This window comes from Puma concolor, chromosome A3, assembly GCF_028749965.1.
Source record: "Puma concolor isolate L17-30 chromosome A3, mPumCon1.1.hap2, whole genome shotgun sequence".
Lineage (NCBI taxonomy): Eukaryota > Metazoa > Chordata > Mammalia > Carnivora > Felidae > Puma > Puma concolor.
The window spans coordinates 129,215,727-129,240,025 of NC_141669.1; the positions used below are offsets into that span (position 1 = coordinate 129,215,727).

General features: G+C 51.1%; 1 protein-coding gene across 1 annotated transcript in view; it reads right to left on the bottom strand.

Annotated features, from left to right (window-relative positions):
* The window catches only part of PTGIS (prostaglandin I2 synthase), a 41,725-nt gene extending 18,043 nt beyond the window's left edge, over window positions 1-23,682 (bottom strand). The window contains exons 1-6 of the mRNA XM_086702454.1: window positions 23,478-23,682; window positions 14,798-14,921; window positions 13,378-13,556; window positions 11,344-11,487; window positions 7,811-7,962; window positions 36-217 (exon numbers count right to left, since the gene is read on the bottom strand). Coding sequence (XP_086558580.1) covers window positions 36-217; window positions 7,811-7,962; window positions 11,344-11,487; window positions 13,378-13,556; window positions 14,798-14,921; window positions 23,478-23,551 — 855 coding nt within the window. The 5' untranslated portion in view covers window positions 23,552-23,682. The remainder of the gene's footprint in view (window positions 1-35; window positions 218-7,810; window positions 7,963-11,343; window positions 11,488-13,377; window positions 13,557-14,797; window positions 14,922-23,477) is intronic.
* Window positions 23,683-24,299: the final 617 nt, after the last annotated feature.

A 24,299-nucleotide genomic window follows, 5' to 3' on the forward strand; every position in this document is an offset into this window, starting at 1 on the left:
ACACACAACCACACCCGTGTGCACCATCCACCCACCTGTGTGGCCCAGAGCTGCAGCACCAGGGCCCGGGCCTGCATGTCCTCCGGCACCCCTATCTCCTCCAGGTACAGCAGGTAACTCCCCAGCCACTTGCTCCGGTGGGCCCGAGCAGCAAGTCTGGCTGGGGACAGCAGCTTCCACAGGTGACCTTTGACTCTGCACACGCGGTCCTTATCCCCTACAGGGACAGAGCACAGGGGGGGCGGGGGTTACAGATCCACCCCGGGCCCAAGGCCACCCAGCCCCAATGTCCCGGGAGGCCAAGGCTCTTCTGGGTGTCACTCTTCGGGGTGGGGAAAGAGGACCCAAGAAAGGCCTTCAAATGCCAACTTGTTATTATCTGTCTCACTCCGGTGGCCAGGAGTGAGGGGTCCTGTCTCGCTCACCTCTGTGAGCTCTGTCTCCAGCACCTGGCCCGCAGGAGGTGCTCTGTTAACACGCATTAAATGAACGGTGTTTCTTACACAGCAGGGGAAGGAACAGGCAACGCGGAGCCCCATTCTCCCTTCCCAGGGTCCCATCCCAAAGCAACGCCAGCCATGTGCACAAGGAGACGACATGAGCCGACTCGCACAGCTCCGTTCAGGAGACATGGGAAATGACCTAACTGCTATCGAGAGGGGAAAGATGGGTCTAGGGGTCTCAAGCTCAACTACCTCCAGGGAAGGCAGGTAAAGTAAATGAAGGAGGAGGGCCAGGATGGGGCCATGGGGAACAGGAGGGTCGGGGTGACCACCAGCCTGGCAGAGGAACTTGGCCCAGCACGGCCAGGGAGCCTGAGTTTTCAGAAGAAAATGAAAGTCCAGATGTTCACAGGGAGTCTTCCCATGTGCTTTAAGGCCGGCATCTGGGCAAGAAATGTTCGTCACTGTGCAGGCCACAAAAGCCTCTCTGAAGGGCAGCTCTGGCCCACGGATTACCAGTTCACAGGCACCTTTAAGTAAACAACAGGGTGTTAGGCTCTGGGGCACCACAGGCGGTGGAAACCGAGGTACGGATCCAGATGGGCCCGGCCGGGCAGACTGTTGAGGGCACAAAGCCAGGTGCTTATTATTCATACACTGTGTTCACACTGCAAGACGATGCTGTATTTACAGATGTACGTGCAAATAAGAGATTTGGTTCTTCCGAAATCACCCCTTGGAAAAGTGGGTGTCGCTTTGGATGGTTACAAAATTCCCAAGGACTAGAGATGCTCTCACTGGCTTTTTGGAACCATGAAGCAGTGTTTCAGGAAGACCCATCCACCCAATGGTTCTAGACTGGGTTGCATATTACAGGGTATTCGAAAGGGTGGAAAATGTAGGGTAAACTTATATTAAAATATACATATATTTTAAGCATATTATATTTTCAAATAATATGCTCCATACACTTTTCTTCAACCTCCGGACCTTTTCAGGTGATATACTTCTCAATTTAATATTTTTTAATGTTTATTTATTTTTGAGAGAGACAGAGCATTAGTGGGGGAGGGGGAGACAGAGAGAGAGAGGAAGACACAGAATCTGAAGCAGGCTCCAGGTTCTGAGCTGTCAGCACAGAGCCCAACGCAGGGCTTGAACTCACAACCTGTTAGATCATGACCTGACTGAAACCAAGAGTTGGACGTTTAACCGAGAGAGCCACCCAGGTGCCCCTGTACTTCTCGATTTAAAGCAATGAGCCCAACTGTTCCTCTGAAATACATTATCTTCCTATGTCTCTCAACTTTTGGGGCACTGGAGAATCGCCCAGAAGCTTTAACCCTCTGGATGCCCAGGTCCCACTGCAGACCAATCTTGTCAGAATCTTGGGGGCATGGGACCTGGGCATGTGGAGGTTTTCAACAAGTGAGTGGAGGGTAAAGGAAGTGCTAAAGGCCCTTGGTTGATGCTCATGCTGGATTTGTAAGAGTTAGCTGATGAAATAGCTAAAGAAGGGAGCAAAGAAATTTAACACAGATTTGGAAATGACTGGGATTCTTTGAGGTCTGACAGCACAATTACAAACCTTGAATATCACTGTCAACACAGCTTCTAAGGATGACTTTATTTTTTTTTCTTTTTTTTTTTTTTTTTTTCAACGTTTATTTATTTTTGGGACAGAGAGAGACAGAGCATGAACAGGGGAGGGGCAGAGAGAGAGGGAGACACAGAATCGGAAACAGGCTCCAGGCTCCGAGCCATCAGCCCAGAGCCCGACGCGGGGCTCGAACTCACAGACCGTGAGATCGTGACCTGGCTGAAGTCGGACGCTTAACCGACTGCGCCACCCAGGCGCCCCAGGATGACTTTAAAAAGCAACACAGTATGAAAAGACAATGAGCAGAATGAGAGAAAATATTTGCAAATCATAGATCTGGTAAGGGTCTAGGATCCAAAATATATAAAGAACTCTTGCAATTCAACAACAACAAAAACCCACCTCACCTCACAACTCCTCAGTTTTCAAACCTGTAAACTGCGATAACAGAAGTACCCACACAAAGGGTTGTGCAGATTGAATGTGTTAACTTAGAAAACAGACAGTGATTCCATGGAGAATATATTCATGTATTGTTTCTATACTTAGCAAATAATAATAATATGTGAAATAAAGAACACACAGTTGGCAGCCAGAGACCCTGGTAGAAATCCTAGCTCTGTCCCTTCCTAGAAAGATCATCTTTTGCAAAGATTTTGGATCTCTGAGCCTCGACCTCCCCATCTGTAAAATGGGGGCAACTGAGCTCATGGAATCACTAGGAGGATATAAAAACACAGAACACACTTGGTACTGGTAGGGGCCTAGCATGTCATGCTTGCTACATTCTTGCCATTATTCTTAAGTATTATTTATCAGCCCCAGTGTAATGACTCAGTGCTGTGAATCAGAACTCCCAGGCCTGTGTAACTAGTCATTGCATTGCAGGTTCAAATTCCAGACCTCCCATGCTGTGTGGCCTTGGCCAAGGCCCTGTCCACCACTGGGTCTCAGTCTTCCCATCTGTAAAACGAGGGGCCCAGAGTTGAGTACCTCTCAAGTTTTTCCTCAGAAGCCCCTCTGTGCCCTAGAAACCTGGGCATAGTCCAGAGAGGGACATATCTTTAAAGTCCTGTGTTTTCGGGTTTGAGCCCCACCTCGGGCTCTTGTGCTGACAGCTCTGAACTTGGAGCCTGCTTCGGATTCTGTGTCTCCCTCTCTCTCTGACCCTCCCCCGTTCATGCTGTGTCTCGCTCTGTCTCAAAAATAAATAAACATTAAAAAAAAAATTAAAGTCCTGTCTTTTCCCTATAAAATGCATTAGATTTTTGCATTAGACTCTGTGATTCCTTCTTTTTCCTTTCTTTCTTTCTTTCTTTCTTTCTTTCTTTCTTTCTTTCTTTCTTTCTCTTTCATGTTTATTTTTGAGAGAGAGGGAGAGAACATGAGCAAAGGAGGAGCAGAGGGAGAGGAGGACAAAGGATCTGAAGTGGGTTCTGTACCAACAGCAGAGAGCCCAATCACAGAGTCAGATGCGGGGCTCGATCCCACGAACTGTGAGATCATGACCTGGGCTGAAATCAACAATCAGACACCCAACCAACCGGGCCGCCCAGGCACCCCTAGACTCTGTCATTCTTTATTATAAGGATGCTTCTCCTTCCAAAACAATATTCAAAGAAAACATGCCCCTCCCAAATAATTTAGTAAAACGAATGTTCCAGAAAGCAGTATATTTAGCTTGGGGCTCTATCTGCCCCCAATTCCCTCCTATATGAGAAGCACCAGACTCCGTGATCTAAGCATCCCCCAAAGGGTCAATTTTCTTTTAAAATATGTTTATACATTTGTTTTAAATGGTGCTTTTAGATGTTTATTTATTTAGTTGGAGAGACAGAGAGTGAGAGCAGGGGAGGGGCAGAGAGAGAGGGAGGGAGAGAGAATCCCAAGCAGGCTCTGCACTGTCAGCATAGAGCCCAATGTGGGGCTCGATCTCATGAACCATGAGCTCATGACCTGAGCCAAGATCAACAACAGTCAGACACTTAACCAATTGAGCCACCCTGGTGCCCCAAAATGTTTATAATTTTAATAGTGGAGGAGAAATAATGCATCCACGTGGCAAAAAAAAAAAAAAAGTAAGAAAAAGAAAGAAAGCATCTCTAAGAGTTCAAGCGGGCATTTCCATCCCATCTCAGCCTTCTCAGAAGCAAAATGTTCCCACAGGCTTAGAAAACAAAGATGTTAACCACACTTACCGTGGTGCTAATTTCACAATATATGTAAGTCAAGTCATCATGCTGTATACTTTAAACTTACGTGGTGTCGTGTGTCAATCATTTCTCAATGAAACTGGAAAAAAAATAAACTAAAAAATCCCACAATATACCCACTCTCCTGCATGGTTTTGGTATATCCCGTTCTACTTGACGGTTGCTGTTTTCCTTTATGTGAATGTATAACTTATTTCATCAGTCCCCACGGGTGGACATACAGGCTGTCTGCAGCATTTGCTATTATTATAAGCAACGGGGCAATGAGGATCTTTGTGCATCTCTAGATGCGTGCAAGCACTGCTGTAGGATAATTCCTAGTAGTAGAAGTTCAGGTTCGAGGGAATGAGCATTTCTGTTTTGACAGGTTCTGCCACATCACTCTTCCAAAGAGGCTGCCCTCTTCACAAGCCCAACAAAGTCTGAGGGCAGCTGTCCATCTGTCCAGCCCCAAGATGAGAAACCTTCCCCAACACTGCCACCTGCTGCCCACACTGGGAAATGCAGCTTTCCTATACCCAGCCCAGGGCGGCTCCCCGAATGACCCAGGGTCCCCTATAGTAGCGTGGGTATGGATGGATGAATGCGCGATGGAGAAACCACTCTTTCCTGGAGAAGCAACCGATGCTGGGAGGTGCCAGGTGCTTTACACACAGGATTTTGCAATCAGACCAAGTTTTTCCTTTTGCCGGCTCTGCCTCCTAACAGTTGTGTGTCCCTGACAAATGACTTCATCTGTCTGGGCCTGTTTCCTTACTTGCAAAATGGGTATAATAATATCAACCTTCTAGCACTGATGGTTCAATAAGATCATGAATTGTCTCTAAAAGGATGATAAGAGGTAACCCGCGGAGAGGAAAAGCAAATGGCTGGGGAAACACGAAAAGCTGTTCCATCACAGTGATCAGGGAAATGCCCATAAAGCCAGATGCCCTTTTTTGTCCATCAGGTTGGCAAGGTCTTAAAATCTGATAACTGTTTGTTGACAAGGCTGTGGGGAAATGCAAATTAAAACAACAAGTTACCTGCCTCTGCCCATCAGATTGGCAAACAAATGCAAAGACTGATAACATCTGGTGGGGGAATGAGCAGACTCCTTCCCTTTGGGCAGGCGTATGAGTTGCTCCATGGTTTTGGAAATGATGTGGCCGCAGCTAACAAGAATTTTAATGTGTATGCCTTCTGACATGGCAAACCCACTTCCAGGAAACTGTCGAGAGGAATAAAATCACCAGATGGTAGCAAAGATACAAGTACAATGGAATACTAAAGTAGCCACACACACACACAAAAGGAAACAATTATAAGTATCCATTGGAGGGGGATGGCTGCCTAAATCCTGACAAGCAAGAGCTGCAAAGATGACTCAATTCTCTGCGTGCTGATTGTATATCCTTCTACTCTGCCAGTCTTTTTCACTTGAGTTAGTTCTGTCATGGATTTCCTGGGGTTTTCCCAGCACAGAACCAGGTCTTCTGCAAACAGGGATAGTCTTACATCTTCTTTACCCATTAAAAAAAATTTTTTTTAACATTTATTTATTTTTGAGAGAGAAAGAGAGACAGAGCACGAGTGGGGGAGGGGCAGAGAGAGAGGGAGACACAGAATCCGAAGCAGGCTCTCCAGGCTCTGAGCTGTCAGCACAGAGCCCGACGCGGGGCTTGAACTCAAGAACCGTGAGGTCAGGACCTGAGCTAAAGTCAGACGCTTAACCGACTGAGCCACCCAGGCATCCCTTCTTTACTCATTCTTATACCAGTAATTGATTTCTCTTATCTAATTGCATTGGCTAATATCACTAGAAGATACTTGTATTGACAGGGAAGAATACACAGCTATGTTGTTAGGTTAAACAAAAACCCAAGCTGCAGATAATAGATATAATTCCTTCTTAAAATACACCCAGTGACACTCTAGATATGTGTCTTTGTCTCTGTAAAATCGAGTATTCCTACAAAACAGTGTGAAGGGATATATGCCAGCATCTTTGCATTGTTAATCACGAGAAGGTTTCCTTCTCAAACAATCTAATGGGCTAAAGTGTGGTTTTTAAAAACTACATAAATAAAGGAAATGGGGTGATAAGCTGTTGTGAGCACTGAATGAGACCATAGCTAACCTGGTATCTGGCACCTAGAAAGTGTTCAACAGAGAAGTGTTTTTTCTTATTACCTCAGCCATTCCCAACAGTCACCCTGCAGGAAGATCCTATTGTTCTCCCCACTTTACAGATGAGATCGCTGAGGCACAGGGACACTATATAGGAGCCAGTAAACTACCTCAAGCCATGTGAGCGGAGCATGTATCAATCACTCCCCTCAACTGCCCGTCTGGAGATAGGACCTGGGGTAAAAAAAAAAGACCAGTAACTTGCCCCAAATCATCAGCTCAGAAGCCCCACAGTAGGCATCTGAATCCAGATTTTGCTGCCAATGTCTGAGTCCAGGATACACACGACTTCTCAACCTTCCTGTGCCACTTAGAATACATGCAGTTTCCCGACCTCCCTGGAGACTTGGATTCAAGTGGACCGGAAGGGATCTGGGGGCTTGTATTATTAACAAGGGCCGAGAGGATTCTTCTCACGAGAGAAGTTTGAGACACAGTGGCCAGAAGAGAGTGCAGCCCAGTGGTTCGCATGGCCCCTGGGCACTGAATCCTGCCGGAACCTCTTTACCAACACCGAGCTCCCTCTGTAGCCACAACAGTAAGTGGGGTGGATTTTCACAGACCCAAGCTGAAATACTCCAGATGTGGAGTTCAGGGAGAATGCTACGTGGCCGGACGGCTCCTTCAGTGTGCAAGATCAAGGTCAGAAGAGCGGAGGGCTGATAACAGAGAGGTGAAGGCAGGTGTGCCATGGCAGGCAGGTACAAAGAAGGTTCGCAGAAGCCCGATTCACAACAGCCCCAAACTGGGAACGACCCACACATCCCTCCACCAGGGACGGACAGACAGACTACTCTACTGAAATGCTATGCCACGGGGAAAACAGACGACCGATACATACGGCCACCTGGCCGAAGCTGACAGACGAGAGGCTGAGTGAAAGAAGCCGGGCACAAAAGTACACATGCTGCGTGATTCTATTTATGGGAAATTCGCAAACAGGTAAAACTAATCCAAGGCGACAGGAACCAATATGGCGGCTCCCTCTGCGTGGTGGGTATTGACTGGGAAGGACACGAAGTATTTAGATTTACCTCTCAGCCGTGCATTTAGGACCTGGGTGCTTTCCTGTATGAAAATCACACCTCAGCAGAAAAAAGTAATAGAAACCTTTAAAAGTAGGAAATAATAAAAATAACGCACAACGAGGTCCCCAGGCCCCACTCTAGATGTAACGCATCCACCAGGAACCCCAGCTCCGGCCCAAGCCCTGCCTCCTACCACTGTACTCTTGCATATGCCTGGGGACAGGGATCTCACTGCTGCCCAGGGCATGAGAATGTCCTTCCGCCCATGTTGCCTGTGAGCCTTCAGCTTGACTGTGCGCTCCCCCTCTGGGTCCCTCTGTCTGCCCCACCGCCCACCAGGGTCCCCACGGTGCTTACCCACTGACAGGGAGCCACGTGCCAGTTTGGGGAGCAGGAGGTCGAGCTGGCGGAAGGTGTGGAAGACATCAGCTGAGTGGGTGCGGTCCTGGGCCCGGCTCTCACGTGTGCGTGGCAGAGCTTCGACTCCGTACAGAGTCAGGTAGCCGGCTCTGGGGGAGGCGAACAGCAGGTCAGGGGGTCCTCCTTGGACGCTTCTGGCCAAACCCTCCCACGGTGGCCTACAAGCTTTTCTTCATGCATACAGCTAACAACCACCTGCCTTTCCTACTTTCTGCCTGGACTGTTCTGGGCCAGGGAGTCAGCAGTGGAGAAAACAGACAAAACCCTCAGGCCCTCAGGGAGTGGACCCTCTAGTGCGGAACATAGACAACAGGCAACAGACTCAGGCGAACGAGTGATACACCAGCTGGGGCTCAGAGGTGCGGACAGACAAAGCCGGCTGGAATGTGGCGGTGAAGGGTGGGGAGGGGCTCAGAGACGCAGAGCTCATGACCTGCCCAGCCCACTAGACTAAGGCAGCAACCCTTCCTTCAGAACAGCTGAACCTCCCGGGGTCGCACATGCGTCTGTGCATCGGCACAGAAGGAATCCCACCCCACCTCCCGCCGCTCCCCCGGTCACGTAAGGCCCTGGGTCCCTCTTCTCCACACCAGTGCCCTCGGTTTCCTTAAGGCAGAGCTGTAAAGGTGTAGCTCACAAACTAGATTCATCCACCAACATGTTGTGTTTGGTTAATAGAATTTTCCTGTGAACAAACTGAACAATTGGGGAACCACACAAAAGCTTAATTTCCCCCTCATCTCATCTTGAAAACGGAGAGACTTTGGGCCCCTGGGAGCCTGTGGTCCCGCCTGCCAACCCTGAACAGCAGAGGAGTCACAGCCGCTCCCTTGTCCAGGAACAAGCTGAGTCGGCTGGCCCTGTGGTCTCTGGTCCCATTTGTGCTGGTTTTTTCCTTAAAGCAGAGAACCATTTCCCTATATATATATATTTCTATGAAAAATATGCAACGAAACTAAACCACCAGAACCCCAACAAAACCCAAGAAGGCAATGAGGTTTCACACTGTGGAAGTGAAGGCCCTTCCCAAGGCCACCTGCACTTCTAAGTGACACAGAACTTGGCGGAAGATAGAATAAATCGTCATGTGTTAACACCATGTGACCTATAGGTGGCGCCAGGAGCCATGAAGAAGAATAGGACTGGACTAGAGCTGGGTAAAGAGAGGGCTCTCAGACTAAGTGGGGGGAGGTCAGGAAAGGCCTCTCTGAGGTGACACTTGAGATGGGAATGAAGTGAGGCAAGAGTCATGCAGACATGTAGGGAACAGCATTCTCAGGCAAGGGAACAGAAACCGCAAAGGCCTTGGGGTGGGAGTGTGCTGGGCCGGGGCAGATCACGCAGGATCCTGCGGCCCGGGTTAGAACTCCGGATGGGACTCTGAGCGAGGCAGGGGTGCCATAGGACAGGTTGGGGGGCTTAAGTGGTGGCATCTCATGGTTTGGGGCTACATGAACCTGCACCTCCTGTCATCCAACCCAATCATCCCCTTCCTGTCCCAGGGGCCGCGGACGGCACCAAGAAGGCCCAAGCCCACCAAGCCAGGAAACAGGAGCTCCAGCCCAGCCAGGCCTCAGACCCTGAAGACACAGGGGTCCATTTACATCTGACTCCCCCCCACCCCCCCAAGACACACACACTGCTGTTGCCAGGGGCCTAGACAGCCCAGCCACCACCCCACTGTCCCCACTTCCCTGATGCCACAGCTTTTCCTCTCTCACTGCTTCTCTCAGAGAAGGACACGGGGCCACGGGAGCCAGGAGACGTGGGAGATGCCCTGCTGGGAACTTGCGGAGTGGTTTTAGCTGCTCCTCCCTGGACCTCGGTGTCCCCATCACACGAGGACGGGGTGGACCAGACCAGCATCACCCAGATGAATTACAGCCCTTGATGGTGTGTGCGCCACCCCAGGGTGACAGGAGAAAAAACGTGGGCCACCGACACATCAGAGGTCGTGCTGGAAAGCGTGGGCTCTGCGGACAGCCCTGCCAGGACCCCCACGACGGGACCCGAGGCAAATGCCTTAGGTCCTCCTGGCCTCGGCTTTTGCATCTCTCAAACGGGGTTTGTACAGTCCCAGCCTCGGAGAGGGGTTGTGAGGGTGAAATGCGTTTACACCCCTTGAGCCCACACTGCGTGCACATACATAGCTGTCCCAAACGTGCCTGGGTCCCCATATGGGGCAGCAAATGCCTCTCCTTTATTCTGAAACTGTGTCTCCAATTTTTTTGAAGTAGCTGAAATGAGCTTTGGTTTATGAAATGCTGGTCAGCTAGCGGCACCAGCAGCAATCAGCGGGCTGTCCTTATTCCTCTCCCCACTCGCAGCCCGCACCCCCGCTCCCCTCCCCCCCACGGCCCCAATCAAATCCTCAGCAAGTCCCGTCAGCTCTGTCTCCCAGAAATACCCCATTGTTGCCATCTCCCCGTCACCTCTGGGTCCAGGCTCCCGGTCTCTCACCTGGGTGACTGTAACAGCCTCCCAACGGGCCCTCCTGCCTCTCCTGCCACACACCCACCTCAGGTTAGTCTCTGTCCACAGCCAGAGAGAGCTGTGAAGCCCAAGTCCAATCACGTCAGGCCCCTGCTTAACCCTCCCCGCCCCCCCCAACCCCGATGTCACTCTTTTTACTGAGAATGTATTCCAAAGCCCTTCACGGCCTCGGGGCTCTGTGAGACTCGGTTTCTGCAAGTGCTCTGACTCATCTTAACCCCACTGCCTGGGTTCGCTGCGGTCAGCCACAGTGGCCCGCCGCCCAAGCTTCCTCCTACCTCCGCGACTCTGCACCTGCTGGTCCTACCGCCTACTTGTGGCCAGCTCCCAACTCTGAGGCCAGACCCACAGAGAAGCCCTTACTTTCAGCCTGGTTCAGAGAGCTCCCCACACACAATCAACCCATCTGCGGATCTCCGTTGTCTGTATTTGTCACTCTCTGACATAACTGTCTTTATTTACTGGTTTATTATCGGTCTCTCCAACGAGCGTCAGCCCGGTGAGTTTCAGTCTGTTGTCTGTCTTTCCCCTGCTGTACGTCCAGTGCCTGGAATACTGTCTGGGCCTCCTGAAGGAAGGAACGTTAGTGCAGTTTTTACTATAAGTTTACAAGTTCTGATAAAAAGTTGAAGTCCTGGGTTGGCCTCCCGAACGTTTTGTTTTCCTGGTCCTGTGAAGTCTAAGGTTTGGAAGCCACAGGAAAAGATGGTCTCTGAAACCTTGTTTTGCTACTCCCTCTCTGGACAGCTGGCAAGGCCCCTTTTCCTGACTTGTGCCTCCTTTACGACTCACAGCCTGAGCCAGGTGCACGCCTGGGGTCCAGACACGAAAGGTCATCTTGCAGTCTTTGCTTCTGAGTGTCCCAAACTGCTTCCCCACCCACAAAGTCTTCATGGTTCCCGTGGCCACTATTAACGGCTGACCCGGGTGCAGAGTGCTGGGCTCCACTCCCAACGAGGGCAGCCGCACCGGCTCACCTGAGCAGGAAGTTGTAGGAGAAGTCGAGGAGACCCATCTCATGCCAGCCACCGCCCGCTTCTGTGGCGTCCCCCAGCAGGACAGTGCGGAGGTTGGTGTACATGGCTTCCGTGAGTGCCTGGAGGTCCTTGTGGAGGAGAGTCCTGGGGCAGGAAACAAAGTAAGAGCACAGCTTCCAGCGGGAAATGTATGCACACAGGCACCCCTATTCCCAAAGCTCAGGGTCCCAGGGCCCCAGGGCCCCGCTGGCAACGGGGGCCTGCGGACAACTGGCTTAGCCACGATGGTATTACTATTAATATCATCATCAATGACAGTGACAGTTACTCTTCACGGTGCTAAGCACCATGATCCTGTTTCATCTTTTGACAACTCTAGGGAATCACAGTTGCTGTTATGACACCCATTTTACAGACAGAGAAACTCAGGGACAAGAGAGGAATGTGACTTTCCCAAGGTCACCCAGCCACAGAGTCTTGAATTCCTAACCGTGACAGTCTGCCCCTCCTTGGGGCACACAAGCTTGGATAAGGAACCCAAAGACGTCTGGAAGAGAGAGAAACAGCAGGCCGACCCTTCCTCCTTGAGACCCAAAGTTAGGCACACCTGTTTGGATAAACTGTCCCCTGACCAATGATTGCCAGGTAGGACACAATCCTGAGTGACCCTGATCTAGCTGTTCCCTAGACCCCACTCCAAGCACTTGATGGAGACAGTAGCCCTTAGCAGATGCAGGAGCCACGCCCAGTAGACAACATGCGGGCTTAGGAGAAACTTCCAGAAACTCTTAGGGCAGACACTGGAGGAAAGTGGGGTCCTCTTTGGGTAGCAGGGTAGAATGCAGCGAACCGAGGAATCTTATTGCTAATGGGACCCAATGGTCCCCCTAGAATGCCAGGACCTAGGACACTTGGGCTCAGAAATCTCCTAGCGGCCATCCCACAGAGCCAAGTTCAGACTGGGTACTTCCTCTAATCAGCATTCACCTCATACTCTGGCCTTTCCTCAGCTTTAGCAGCCCTGCAAAACCCAGTCTTCTAGAGACTTTTCCTAACCCCAGGAGGCCACCCTTCCTGGAGACAGATCACTAAGGATTCCTGTCAGACTGCACGAACTCTAGGGATGCACACAGTCTTATTTCCTCAGCATCTCAGCTGGAGTCTGCAGACCTGGGTTCAAATCTCAGCTGTGCCATTTACCAGTGATGGAACACGCACGTCACTTCACTCCTGAGTATGTTTCCTCACCTGTAAAACGAGGATAAAAATATCTACCTCTTGAGGTAGATGGATTGCACAGAGATGTAAGTGTTCCTATCAAACACCCGGCATATGACTGGCATCTTCAAATTGTGGTTGGCATCATGCTGGGCCCCCTGCATCTAGACCAGTGTATAGAAAGTCCTCAGATATTTGCAGAAGTAATGAACGCAGAGTACATGTGCCCACACGTCCTCATGTTGATATAATTATTCCTTATGTTTCAGGACCTACATCACTTCCTCGCTGTGTGACCTCGGGCAAGTCTTCTCCGAGCCCCAGTGTCCTCATCCATAAAGTGGGGCTGTAAGTTACTCACCCTCCAGCATTGTCATGAAGACTAATGAGACCACAGAGGATGGGCTCGAAACTATTAGCCACCCTGCCCACCTCCCTTCCTTTCACACAAGGAAACAGAGGCCCAGAGAGGGCAAGGGATTTGCCCCAAGTCACACAGCTAGGAAGTGGGGGAGCTGGGATTTGACTCTCGGTCTGGCTGACCCAAACCCTGGCCTCCTCCTACTGAAATCAGACCTGTCTCCTAAAAGAAGTAAAGATGAGAAGAGCCTTTCTTCAGCCTAATTCTTTGGGGCTGTTTTTTTTTTTTTTTTTTTTTTTTTTTGGTTTCCTTTGTGTCTGTCTTCTCAAAATAAATGTCTTGACCGGATACCTGGTGTGGACACAAACTCAAGCCACTCAGCACCTGGGCTATGCAGGCAGAAGCAGATCACGCCCTCCCCCGCCCACCCACAGGGGCCACCTTGAGCCACTCACGGTTTCATCTTGGCCTTTTCATCACTGGGGCTGTAATGTGGGAGCTGCAAGTCAAAAATCCTCTCCATGAGGAAGACAGCATAGGCGTGGAAGTCCAGCTTGGTGCGAGGCTCCCACACCACCGTGTCATAGGAGTGGGGGTCCAGGAGGACAGTGACATACCTGCCCCCCACCAGCACCTGTGGGAAGTCAGCAGGGACGAGGCGAGGAGAAATGCCATCAAGGAGGAGCTCTCAGTGGTCAGGGGCCTACCCTGTGCCAGGACCTGACATTTCACAGACAGCGTTCTCCCATCCACTCCTCACGACTGTCTGTGACGTGGGGACCACTTATAGCCGAAAACTGAGGCTGACAGAAGGCAGGGGATTGCTCAAGATCACACAGCTGAGACACAGTAGCGAAAGGACTGGCACTCAGCATTTTTCGGTAGCAAACGTCAGGCTCTCAACCACCTCACTCTTCAGCACCTGCCATCATTATCTTGGTTACTGTCGTATCTTCAGCATCCGGAAGAGAGTCTGCCCACAGAAGGCAGCAAATGGGTGTTGTGCGTATCATGGGTGGAGAGACTGGATAGAACAGGTGGATAGATGAGTGGATGCTGTTGGATAAATGCTAGCGAATGTGCCAGAAATACCCACTTCTTTGGGAGGCCGAGCCCTGAATGTAACCTGCTGCCCAAGAAGGTAAGGAAAAGAGAAAGAGCTGTAATCCTGTAATTAACAAAGGAAAGGGGATTTTCCCTCAAATGTCTGTGTGGGGGAGTGGCCACACAATTCTAAACACCCACGCAACTGCCTTGGCCCTGTTTCCAAAGTGTGATCTGGGAGTCATGTTACTCAAACTCTCTTACAAAATGTAGGCCAAAATCCAAGAAGAAATGCTACTGGATGGATTGTTGGGTAAATGGAAGGATATCAGTGAATGTATGTTGGATGGAAAGATGAATGGATGAGGAGGTTAGATGGAAGCTGAAAGTGTGGATGCATGTCGGGAACATGGTGGCAGCAGGCTCAGTGGGTACTGGGGAAAAGGACCGAAGGATGAGCGTTGGATGGGTGGAACCCAAAAGGATGCCTGAAGGTGGATGGGTGTGGTGGCTGTTTGGATGTTGATGGATGGATGGATGGATGGATGGATGGATGGATGGATGGAAGTTGAGTGGATGGATAGAGGTCAGTTGGAAGGACGAACAAGAACTTCATAGACACTGAATGACTGCATCACTTGATGCTGGGAAGAAGGAATGGATGTTACTAAGTGTTGGCTGTACAGTTGGATGGGAAAATGGATGGAAAATTGGCAAGACCACTGGATGGTAGGTTAGGGTATGGAAGGATATAGAAGGAATCAGTGAACACCAGACGACAGGCCCACCTGCTCACCCCCTTCCCTCCCTCGACGCACATGAGGCACTTACAGTAAATATATCACCGTGCTTCTCCTTCATCCTGGTGAGGAAGCTGGCAGCATCTTTTCCAAATTCCAAGGCATGGCCCAACCACGGGATACTGCCCACGTCCAGAGGAGGCTCACCAGGTCGCCTGCAGAAGCCACAGTACTTATCACTATTTGATAAAGTAGGGAAGAAGAAAAAGAGTGTAGGGCATGGGGTATGACTTTTCAGCGGAGAGGGCAGAGAAGGCTTCCCTGGGACATTGGAGAAAGACCTGAAGGTGGTGAAGGAAGGAGCCACATAGATATCTGGAAGAAGACGCTGCCAGGCAGAAGTAACAAGTGCAAAGGCCCTAAGGCTGGACCATGCCTGGCGTGTTCCACGAACAGTAAGGAGGCCAGTATGGCTGGAGTGGAGGGACCAAGGAGAACAGGAGACGTTGAGGCCAGAGCAGGAACAGGTGTCAGACCATGCAGAGCCTTGGAGGCAGCTGTGAGGACTTTTAACTTTTTCCCTGCATGAGGTGGGAGCCATGGGAGAGCTTTGAGTTGCACAGGGACATGATTTGACTTAAGTTTTTACAGGATCCTTTTGGCGGCTGAGTAGAGGAGGGACTGCAGGGGGCCAAGAGGAGAAGCTGGGTGACCAGTTGATGTTGGTACATCTTAGGGAATCCAATCGAGGTGGGCTTTCCCTGTGGGTGGGAGAGCTTTCTAGAACCCAGAAGTACAAGGACACAGAGTTCTCTGCCTGAGCCAGCGTGGACAGGGCTTTGGTCATCTCACACCCACTGCCATGCCCACAGAGAAAGGATGAGACTGGAGACACGGTCGAGTGATTGAGTGGCAAAGGGTAGCAGAAGGACCGTCCTCATCACTGACCCCTGGCTGTCCCTGCCCCACCATCCTCTGGGGGAGGGGCTGTTCGCTAGGGAGAGCTAATCATGATCACGAAGTGGGCCTCAAATAGCAAGACCACTGCTCATGGTGGACCCCTGGGAGGCCTTAAACCCAGGCTAGGACCCCTATCTTTGTCGTAGAATGATCCGAACCACAGGCATGCAGAGAGCTCCCTGTCTGGTGAATAGTAAGCCATCCCTTCTCTTCTCACTCGCTCACCGAATAGTAACTAGGAAGCAGGCACTGCTCCACATGCTGGGGTTACAGCAGTGAACGGGACAGGCAAGGTGCCTGGCTTCATGGGGCTTACATACTAATAAGGGGAAGGCAGACAAAAGCAAAAAAAAAAAAAAAAAAGCAAAATCATTTCAGAGAGTGACAAGCGTGATAAAGAAAACAAAGGAGCTACGAGTGAACGATGAAAAGACAAATAACCCGATTTTTAAATGCACGAAGGATGTGAATGGACAGTTCTCTGACGGAGATGCACAAATGGCCGGTGAACAGATGAAAAGACGCCCGACATGGTGAGGCACTGGGGAAAAAATGCAAATCAAAGCCACAGTGTGGCACCATTTCACACAGAGATGGCTCTCCTCTAAAAAAAGAAATAGTCACTGTTGGCAAAGATGTGGAGAAATGGGGATCCGCATATAGTTCTGGTGGGAATGTAAACGGTGCAGCTCGTGTGGAAACCAGCCTGGCAGGTCCCTGAAAGGCTAACAGAGTTACCACACAACCCAGCAACATAAACATACCCCAAAGAGCTGAAAACGTAAGTTCATATAAACCTGCACGCTGCTGTTCACAGTGGCCAAAGGATGCTGACTGGTGAGTGGACAGACAAAATACGGTATGTTCATGCCGTGGGACATTATTCAGCCATAGAAAGGAATGACTGATTCATGCCACAGTGTGGAAGAACTTTAAAACCATTATGCCGAGTGAAAGAAGCCAGACACAGAGGTCACCTCTTGGGTGATCGACTTCTATGCAATGTCCAGAAAAGGCACATCCAGAGGGGCAGAAAGTAGATTAGTGGTTGCCAGAGCTCGAGGGAGAATACGGAGGGACTGCTTATGGAGACAGGTTTCCAGGCTTCTTTTGGGGAATGACAAAAAATATTCTGGAGTTAGGCAGTGGTGAGGGCGGCACAACCCTACAAATACTCTGAAAAGCACTGATTGTATACTTTATTTTTTTTAATGTTTATTTATTTCTGAGAGACAGAGAGAGAGAGTGGCGGGGGCAGAGAGAGAGACACACAAAATGCAAAGCAGGCTCCAGGCTCTGAGCTGTCAGCACAGAGCCTGATGTGGGGCTCAAACCTACCAACTGCAAGATCCTGACCTGAGCTGAAGTCGGACGCTTAACTGACTGAGCCACCCAGGTGCCCCTGAATTGTATACTTTAAAATGGTAAATGTAGGGGCACCTGAGTGGCTCAGTCGGTTAACCATCTGACTTCGGCTCAGGTCATGATCTCACGGTTCATGAGTTCGAGCCCTGCATCAGGCTCTGTGCTGACAGCTCAGAGCCCGGAGCCTGCCTCAGATTCTGTATCTCCCTGTCTGTCTGCCCCTCCCCTACTTGTGCTCTGCCTCTCTCTCTCAAAAATAAACAAACATTTAGGAAATTTTTTTAAATGGTAAATGTTATAGTGTGTGAATTATATCTCAGCAAAGAAAAAAGAGAGCTAGGTGACAAGGGCTGGTCAGGGAGGGCCTCCCTGTGGAGGTGCCATGTGAGCAAAGACCAGCAGGATGAGAAGGGAGTGGAGCGCCAGAGTGGGGAGAGAAGGAATTTAGGCAGTGGGAACAGCGAGTGCAAGGGCCCTGGGGTGGGGGGCTTTCCAGACAGCAGGCACTAGTGTGGCTGGAGTGGACTGTAGAGGTGAGAGGCAGGATTTGACCTGCAGCCAGGGTCAGGTTTCCATGCCCAATATGATGGGGAGCCCCCAGAGGGTTGGAAGGGGGGGGCTGGAAAGTGATGTGGTTATGCTTTTAAAAAGTCACAACACAGATCATCCAGGAGCGTGACAACGGAAGTGGAGGTGAAGCTAGCATCTGACTCCCCCGCTTCCAAGACGGGGGGCTTCTTCCTCTAAGACACCTTTGCGGGTATGAGCAGGGGCTATGGCTTCCTTTCCCTGCTCTTTGTCCAGGCTGCGGCCAGAGCTCCCCAGTGAGCCAGGTGTTATTTCTGGCAGCTTTCATCTTTCCCCAGAAAAGTCCCAAGGAGGCTCAGACAAAGGCAGGAAGCTGGGAGCCCAGGAGTCTGACCCGCGCGATGTAGCCGGCTGGCTCTTGGATCCTAGGCCCTGCATGCAGCTCGGGCCCAGGCCACATTCCAGGGTGACTCAGCCGTCAGCCAGCAGGGATGAAGGAGACTCTATTTTGGGGTCTGCGGTCTCCAGCCTCGCCCACGGACACCCTCACTGTTTTGAGATACGGCCAGGCCCTTGGAGAGGAGGGAGGTAGGGCTGGACCCCCTCATCCCCGGCTCCTGCCCACACAGCCTGTCCCTCCGGTTTCAGATGCCAAGACACCTTTTCTGATTCCCCACTTCCCGTCACATGGGCCCCTCCCCAAACTGCCCACTCGCCACTCACAGACTCCATGGCCAACCTTGCCACCTGGCCTCTCTCTCGAGCTCAACCCTCTGCAAAGTGGGGGAGAGGGTTAAGGATGGGCAGCACCCAGCTTTCACACCCACACTGGACGGAAGTTCCACGAATATAGGCACTTGACCCCCAACACTTAACAACAGTGCCTGGCACAGAGAAGGCGTTTAATAAATATGTGTCAGATGAATGATTTGCGTATACAGGTGGTGCTCAAAGAGCAGCACCTGCCCCTCCCCCCACCCGCCAGAGTCTGCCAAAGGGGTCAAGGGACCCAACGCAGGTTAAGTGCCCGATACACACAGTCCACATTCTGGTTCAAGCAGAAGCGGCATCATTTAGCTGTGCCGTGTTAGTGGATTGCCTCACTCAACTCAACTCAGCTCAGGGCCTCAGGCTCTGTGAGGATGCATAGGGGGGGACCGCAGGGTTTCAGCAACCTGAGCGTCTATTCCTCCCCAGGGTTCACCCACAAGCTGTCGGCCATGAACCCTTTTCCCCTCCCCCACTCCTTGCCTCCCGCTTCGTAGACGCAGCAGGCGGCCACTTTGCTCTAGTTTTCGTTTTCCTGTTTTTGTAACTGACACAGAAGGTTCGGAGAATTCTCAACGTCATAGGACAATGGTTAGGGCAAGCAGAGTGACAGAACAGATGCAAACTGGAGAGACAACAGGAGGGGTGGGGACGGCAGCAATGCTGAGAGAGGGCTCTCCTAGGGAGTCCCCAGCAAGGGACGGCCCATTGTCGCATTTCGCAGGAGAAGCTGGAGACCTGGTGTTTCGCACGTGGAACACCCTAATTTTCTCCTCTTGCCGTGTGTGGCACACAGCAGACCCATCTGGGCTTCATCCAACCTTGGGCCACCACTTGGTGGCCTCTGGTCAGTGCGGGTTGGAACAAGGCACATTTTCTGTGCCCAGAAACTCCGTACCCTGCAAGGGCCCAGATCTTTTCTTGAGCCACCGGGAACCGTCACCTGATGCCACAGTGACCTCCCCACACCTGGAGAGTTCTTCCAAGGCTCTCTAGACCAGACGCACAAGCCCAAAGAGGAAAAGAGACACACGCAGCCCGGTGGGGTGGCCAGGGCACGGGAGATCGGCTACGCGAGACTTGGTGGACAAACCAAGGCCCAAAAGGACAGCAGGAAGGAGGTTTCTGACAGCCACATGCAGGTCATCAGCCCCAGTGGCACAGAAGTCAGACTCCTAATTCCTGACCCAAGGTCTCCTAATTCCAGCTTACAACCTCTCCCAAGAGAAAACACTCACGGTCACCCAGGCGCGTTTAAAAATCTTGGCTGTAGTTGCCAAAATTGGAATTTGGACTGGAGATTACATAATATTAATCATTTTTGTATTCTGAGGCAGGATAAGAGAATTGTGGTTGTCATTTTTTTTTTTTGACATGCATTCTGAAATATTTTCTGGAGAGATATTATAACATCTGGAATTAAAAAAATTTTTTTTTTAATTTGGGAGAGAGCATGAGAGTGGGGGAGAGGGGCAGAGAGAGAGAGAGAGAGAGAATGAAAACCTTAAGCAGGATCCATGCTCAGTGTGGAGCCTGATGAGGGGCTCAATCTCATGACCCTGGGATCATGACCTGAGCCAAAATCAAGAGTCAGACACTCAACCGACTGAGCCACTCAGGCACCCCGATCTGTAATTTTTTGTAAAAATGTTAACCATCGGGGCGCCTGGGTGGCGCAGTCGGTTAAGCGTCCGACTTCAGCCAGGTCACGATCTCACGGTCTGTGAGTTCGAGCCCCGCGTCGGGCTCTGGGCTGATGGCTTGGAGCCTGGAGCCTGTTTCCGATTCTGTGTCTCCCTCTCTCTCGGCCCCTCCCCCGTTCATGCTCTGTCTCTCTCTGTCCCCAAAATAAATAAACGTTGAAAAAAAAAAAAAAAATGTTAACCATCAAATAAGGGGATGGTTACATGGGAGTTCTTATACTATTCTTTTTCTGTATAGTTGAAATTTTTCATCATTAAAAATTTTAACTTAAAAAAAAAAGCTAGAGGTAAAGACAGTTGCTGACTGACTGAAGTTCCCTTTTTTTTTTTTTTTTCTTTTTACTGAGAAAAGCATGAGTTTTGGAACTGACTGGATGGGGAATATAATTTCAGTGTGGCCCTAAGGAGGTCGCTTAGCCCTTCTAGGCCTCAGCTGTAAAATAGAGTGATGAACATTACCTCAAGGGTCAGTGAGGAGAAAGGAAGGTGTGGGGTCTTGCTGGTTTGATTCATTGTCTACACAGCATCAGCATCATCCACCTCTTTTTCCAACACTTGATTATTTGTCCTTAAGAATCTTCTGGGGGCGCCTGGGTAGCTCAGTGGTTAAGCATCTGACTTCAGCTCAGGTCATGATCTCACGGTTCATGAGTTCAAGCCCCACATTGGGTTCTGTGTTGACAGTGGGGATCCTGCTTTAGAGTCTCTGTCTCCCTCTCTCTCTGCCCCTCCCCTACCCTCTCTCTCTCCCCAAAATAAATAAATAAATAAACATTAAAAAAAAAGAATCTGGGAGTAGCCGCAACTTACTATCTTACCATCATGTGGTTCTAAGACTTTTGAGCGTTCAGATTAAAAGTAAAATGTGTGGGAAGCATGGAAATTCATTTTTCCTGGGAATTTCAAATCCCTATAGCCCAGATGCGTAATCCAGGCAGATCCCACACAAGTTGCTTAGCTTCTCTGAGACTCAGTTTCCTCCTCTGTAAAATGGGAGTAACAAGAGTGCCCCTTGCTGAGATGGGAGGAGAAGAAAATGAGATTGGGACCTAAACTGGGGTGCCTGTGGGGTCTCCCCAGGGTCCACCCAACTAACTGCCCCTGAGCTCAGTGACCCCAAACCCATACTTCTACCTAGGACCCACTGTTGACCCTCCTAAGCCACCAGGTGCACAAATCAACGACTCACCCTCAAAGATAAATTAGCTCTCTGGATTACAGCAAGAATTTGCTAAAATAATGTTTAACTGGCCTTTCTTCTAACCCAGAAGTTCCATTCTCAACTACCATTCTCATCAGCATCCCCATTTTAAAGATTGAGACACTAAGGCAGAGAGCGGTTACCCAATTTGTTCTTATTCCTAGAGGCTTAGAGTTTCCACACGCTGAGCACCCAGGGACCCTGCTTCCCAGAACCCACGTAGCTTATAGCCACCACATCGGCTGGGGCGGGGGGAACACAGAGCAGAAGGCCTCACAGGAAGACCACAGCACATTGTCTGAAATAGCCAAAACGCTGGAGACAGCCTAAGGGTCCATCAGTTGAGACAGGAATAAAAAGGGAAAAAATAGGGGCGCCTGGGTGGCGCAGTCGGTTAAGCGTCCGACTTCAGCCAGGTCACGATCTCACAGTCCGTGAGTTCGAGCCCCGCGTCGGGCTCTGGGCTGATGGCTCAGAGCCTGGAGCCTGTTTCTGATTCTGTGTCTCCCTCTCTCTCTGCCTCTCCCCCGTTCATGCTCTGTCTCTCTCTGTCCCAAAAATAAATAAACGTTGAAAAAAAAAATTTTTAAAAAAAAAAAAAAAGGGAAAAAATAAACTTGCCATTCATTCATAACATGGAATACTACACAGACGATCAAAAGAATGAATCAGATCTCCACGCAGCAACACGGACGGACATCAAAACTAAAACCCGCAGTGAAAAAAGCAAATGTGCGATCCGAAAACATCCCTGGACAGAGTCTCCCCAAAAGCCTAACAACTTTGGAAGACTAATTCATTTCTTCACAGAAGAACTTATTTGCGGACTTTTCCTCTTTCTTCCTCATTTTTTTCAGGCAAATGAACGAATACATAGTTTTCAATTTAACCTGGGAAGGTGTCTGGAGGTTAAAGAAAAAGATCACGAGGTTATTGTTTGGAAGTTGAACTAACCTCTTGTTTAAAAATAAAAAGTTTCCAGAAAAGTTCTGGAATTTTCAGACACTCTCATTTCACACACACACACACACACACACACACACACACACACAGTGCCCTGTATTACCTACAACCTCACCGAAGAGGGATCACGGAAGGCAGTGTAGTACTCTGGACTGGATCCTGGCACAGAATGAGCACATGATGGAAAAGCTGATGAAATACAAATGAAGTCTGGAGTTTGGCTCATCTTAACAGACCAGTGTTGGCTTTTTAGTTTTGACGAATGTACCACGATAATGTTAAATGTTAACAATGGCGGAAACTGGATGGGGAGGCCTTTGGAAACTGGATGAGGGGTCTTTGGGAATTCTTTGTACAACCTTTGCAACTTTCTTCCAAATATAAAACCAGTCTCAAATAAAAGGCATACTTTTTAAAAAATCTGGAAGGTTCCCCTCCAGCCTTGCTCTGGCCGCGCTATGGTAGCCTCGATCAACAAGAAAAGTCTGGAATTGCCGGAAGGGCAGGGCAGGGCTTCAGTCTTATCTATAACGGGATAAATATTTAAGTCAAATACGTTCAGCTATCCCATGTGCAACTCAGATTAACTTTTTAAATTAACTTTGTAAAAAAAGGACTCACTGCCACAGCACTGATTTCAAGTGTATGAGATTTACTCCTCCTAAATCACAGATTCTCAGTGGAGCAGGACAACCTTTGGGACTAGGAAGCTGAGAAGTTTGGCGCGGGTTCTATCTACCCTGCCCAGGCTGTGGGGTCTCAGGGGAAGGGAGACCCCTTTTCTGGACCAGAGCATTGGGAGATCCGAGTTTCCCCAACCCCCTCGTCCAGGTGGGAGAGGGAGGCCTCCCATGGAAAGTGGTTCCAGGGCTCTGCATTCCCCAGCCTCAACTCGCCCATCTGTGTAATGCGGTGGGGATCAAGGCCACCCCCCAGGAACCGAGAAAGCCTGGGGATTGGCTCAAGTAGGTGCTGGATCCAGGAGGGTGCTTCTCGCACCCACCCGGAGACCCTCTCCACAAAGCCCTTCGCAGGTGCCAGCCGAGCGCGTGTGCACCGGGGGCCGTCTGCCGGGTCCCCCAGCCCCGTCGCCCACTTCCCGGGCCTCCACCCGCCCCGGGGCCCCCCACCCCGGCGACCTGGCCGTCGTCCTCCCCCCGGGGTGGGGCGGCGGATGGGCGTCGAGCCCCTTCGCCCCGAGGGGCCGGCCGGTGGGGGAGGGACGAGCGGCTCGGGACGCCGGGGGTCGCCCCTCTGTCCGGGCGGGGGGCGAGGGCACTCACCGCGAGCGTCGACGGCTCAGCAGCAGCAGGAGCAGCAGCGCGGCCAGGAGCCCGAGGAGCAGGGCCCAGGACATGGCCGGGCGGCGGACGGGCGGGCGAGGCTGCGGCGGCGGGCGGGCTCCGGGCGCCCAGGTGCCTCTCGGCCCGCGCGCCCTCCCTCCCGGCTGGCCCGGCCGCGGCGGGACGGGGGCGGGCCCGACGACGGCGCCGGGGTCCTGGGGGGCGGGGCGCTCTCGGGGAGCCCCTCCCCCAGCTCGGCGGCGCCGGCCCCCACCTCGGGCTCGGAAAGGGGCTGGGAAATGTGGGGTGGAGCGGAGGGGAGCTGCGGGCGGGCGAGGTAGGAGGGGGGTGCTGCGAAGGAGGGATTATGTGGGGGAGGGAAGGGAAGGGAGGGAGGCACTGGGTGGGGGGGACGGAGGGGTGATGGGGATAGAGCAGGGGGTGGAGACGGGAGGGTGACGTGGGGGCGAAGGGGGAATGTAGTAGGAGGGGTGGGAGGGGCCCACGTTCTACCTGAACCGTCTCCACCAGCCTCCTCCTCCTGGCCCCGTCCCCACCCTGGGCCTGGAGTTTTCTGTCCCGTGTGTCTGGGCCAGGTGGGGTTGGCTGGATGGCACAGCCCCGTATTTACCTTCAGGAATATAGTGAAGGGGTTGCAGGAGCTGCTCCGATTCAGCTCTGAGCTCCCCTCCCCAACTGCTGTTAGAGCCATTGACTGGAGCACAGCAGGGGCTCAAGGGTATGGTGGCCATTGCCAAGATCGCCTGGTGCTTAGGGTGCCAGCCTCTAGGTCTGCAAGAGACCACCCCTGGGTGCTAAGGG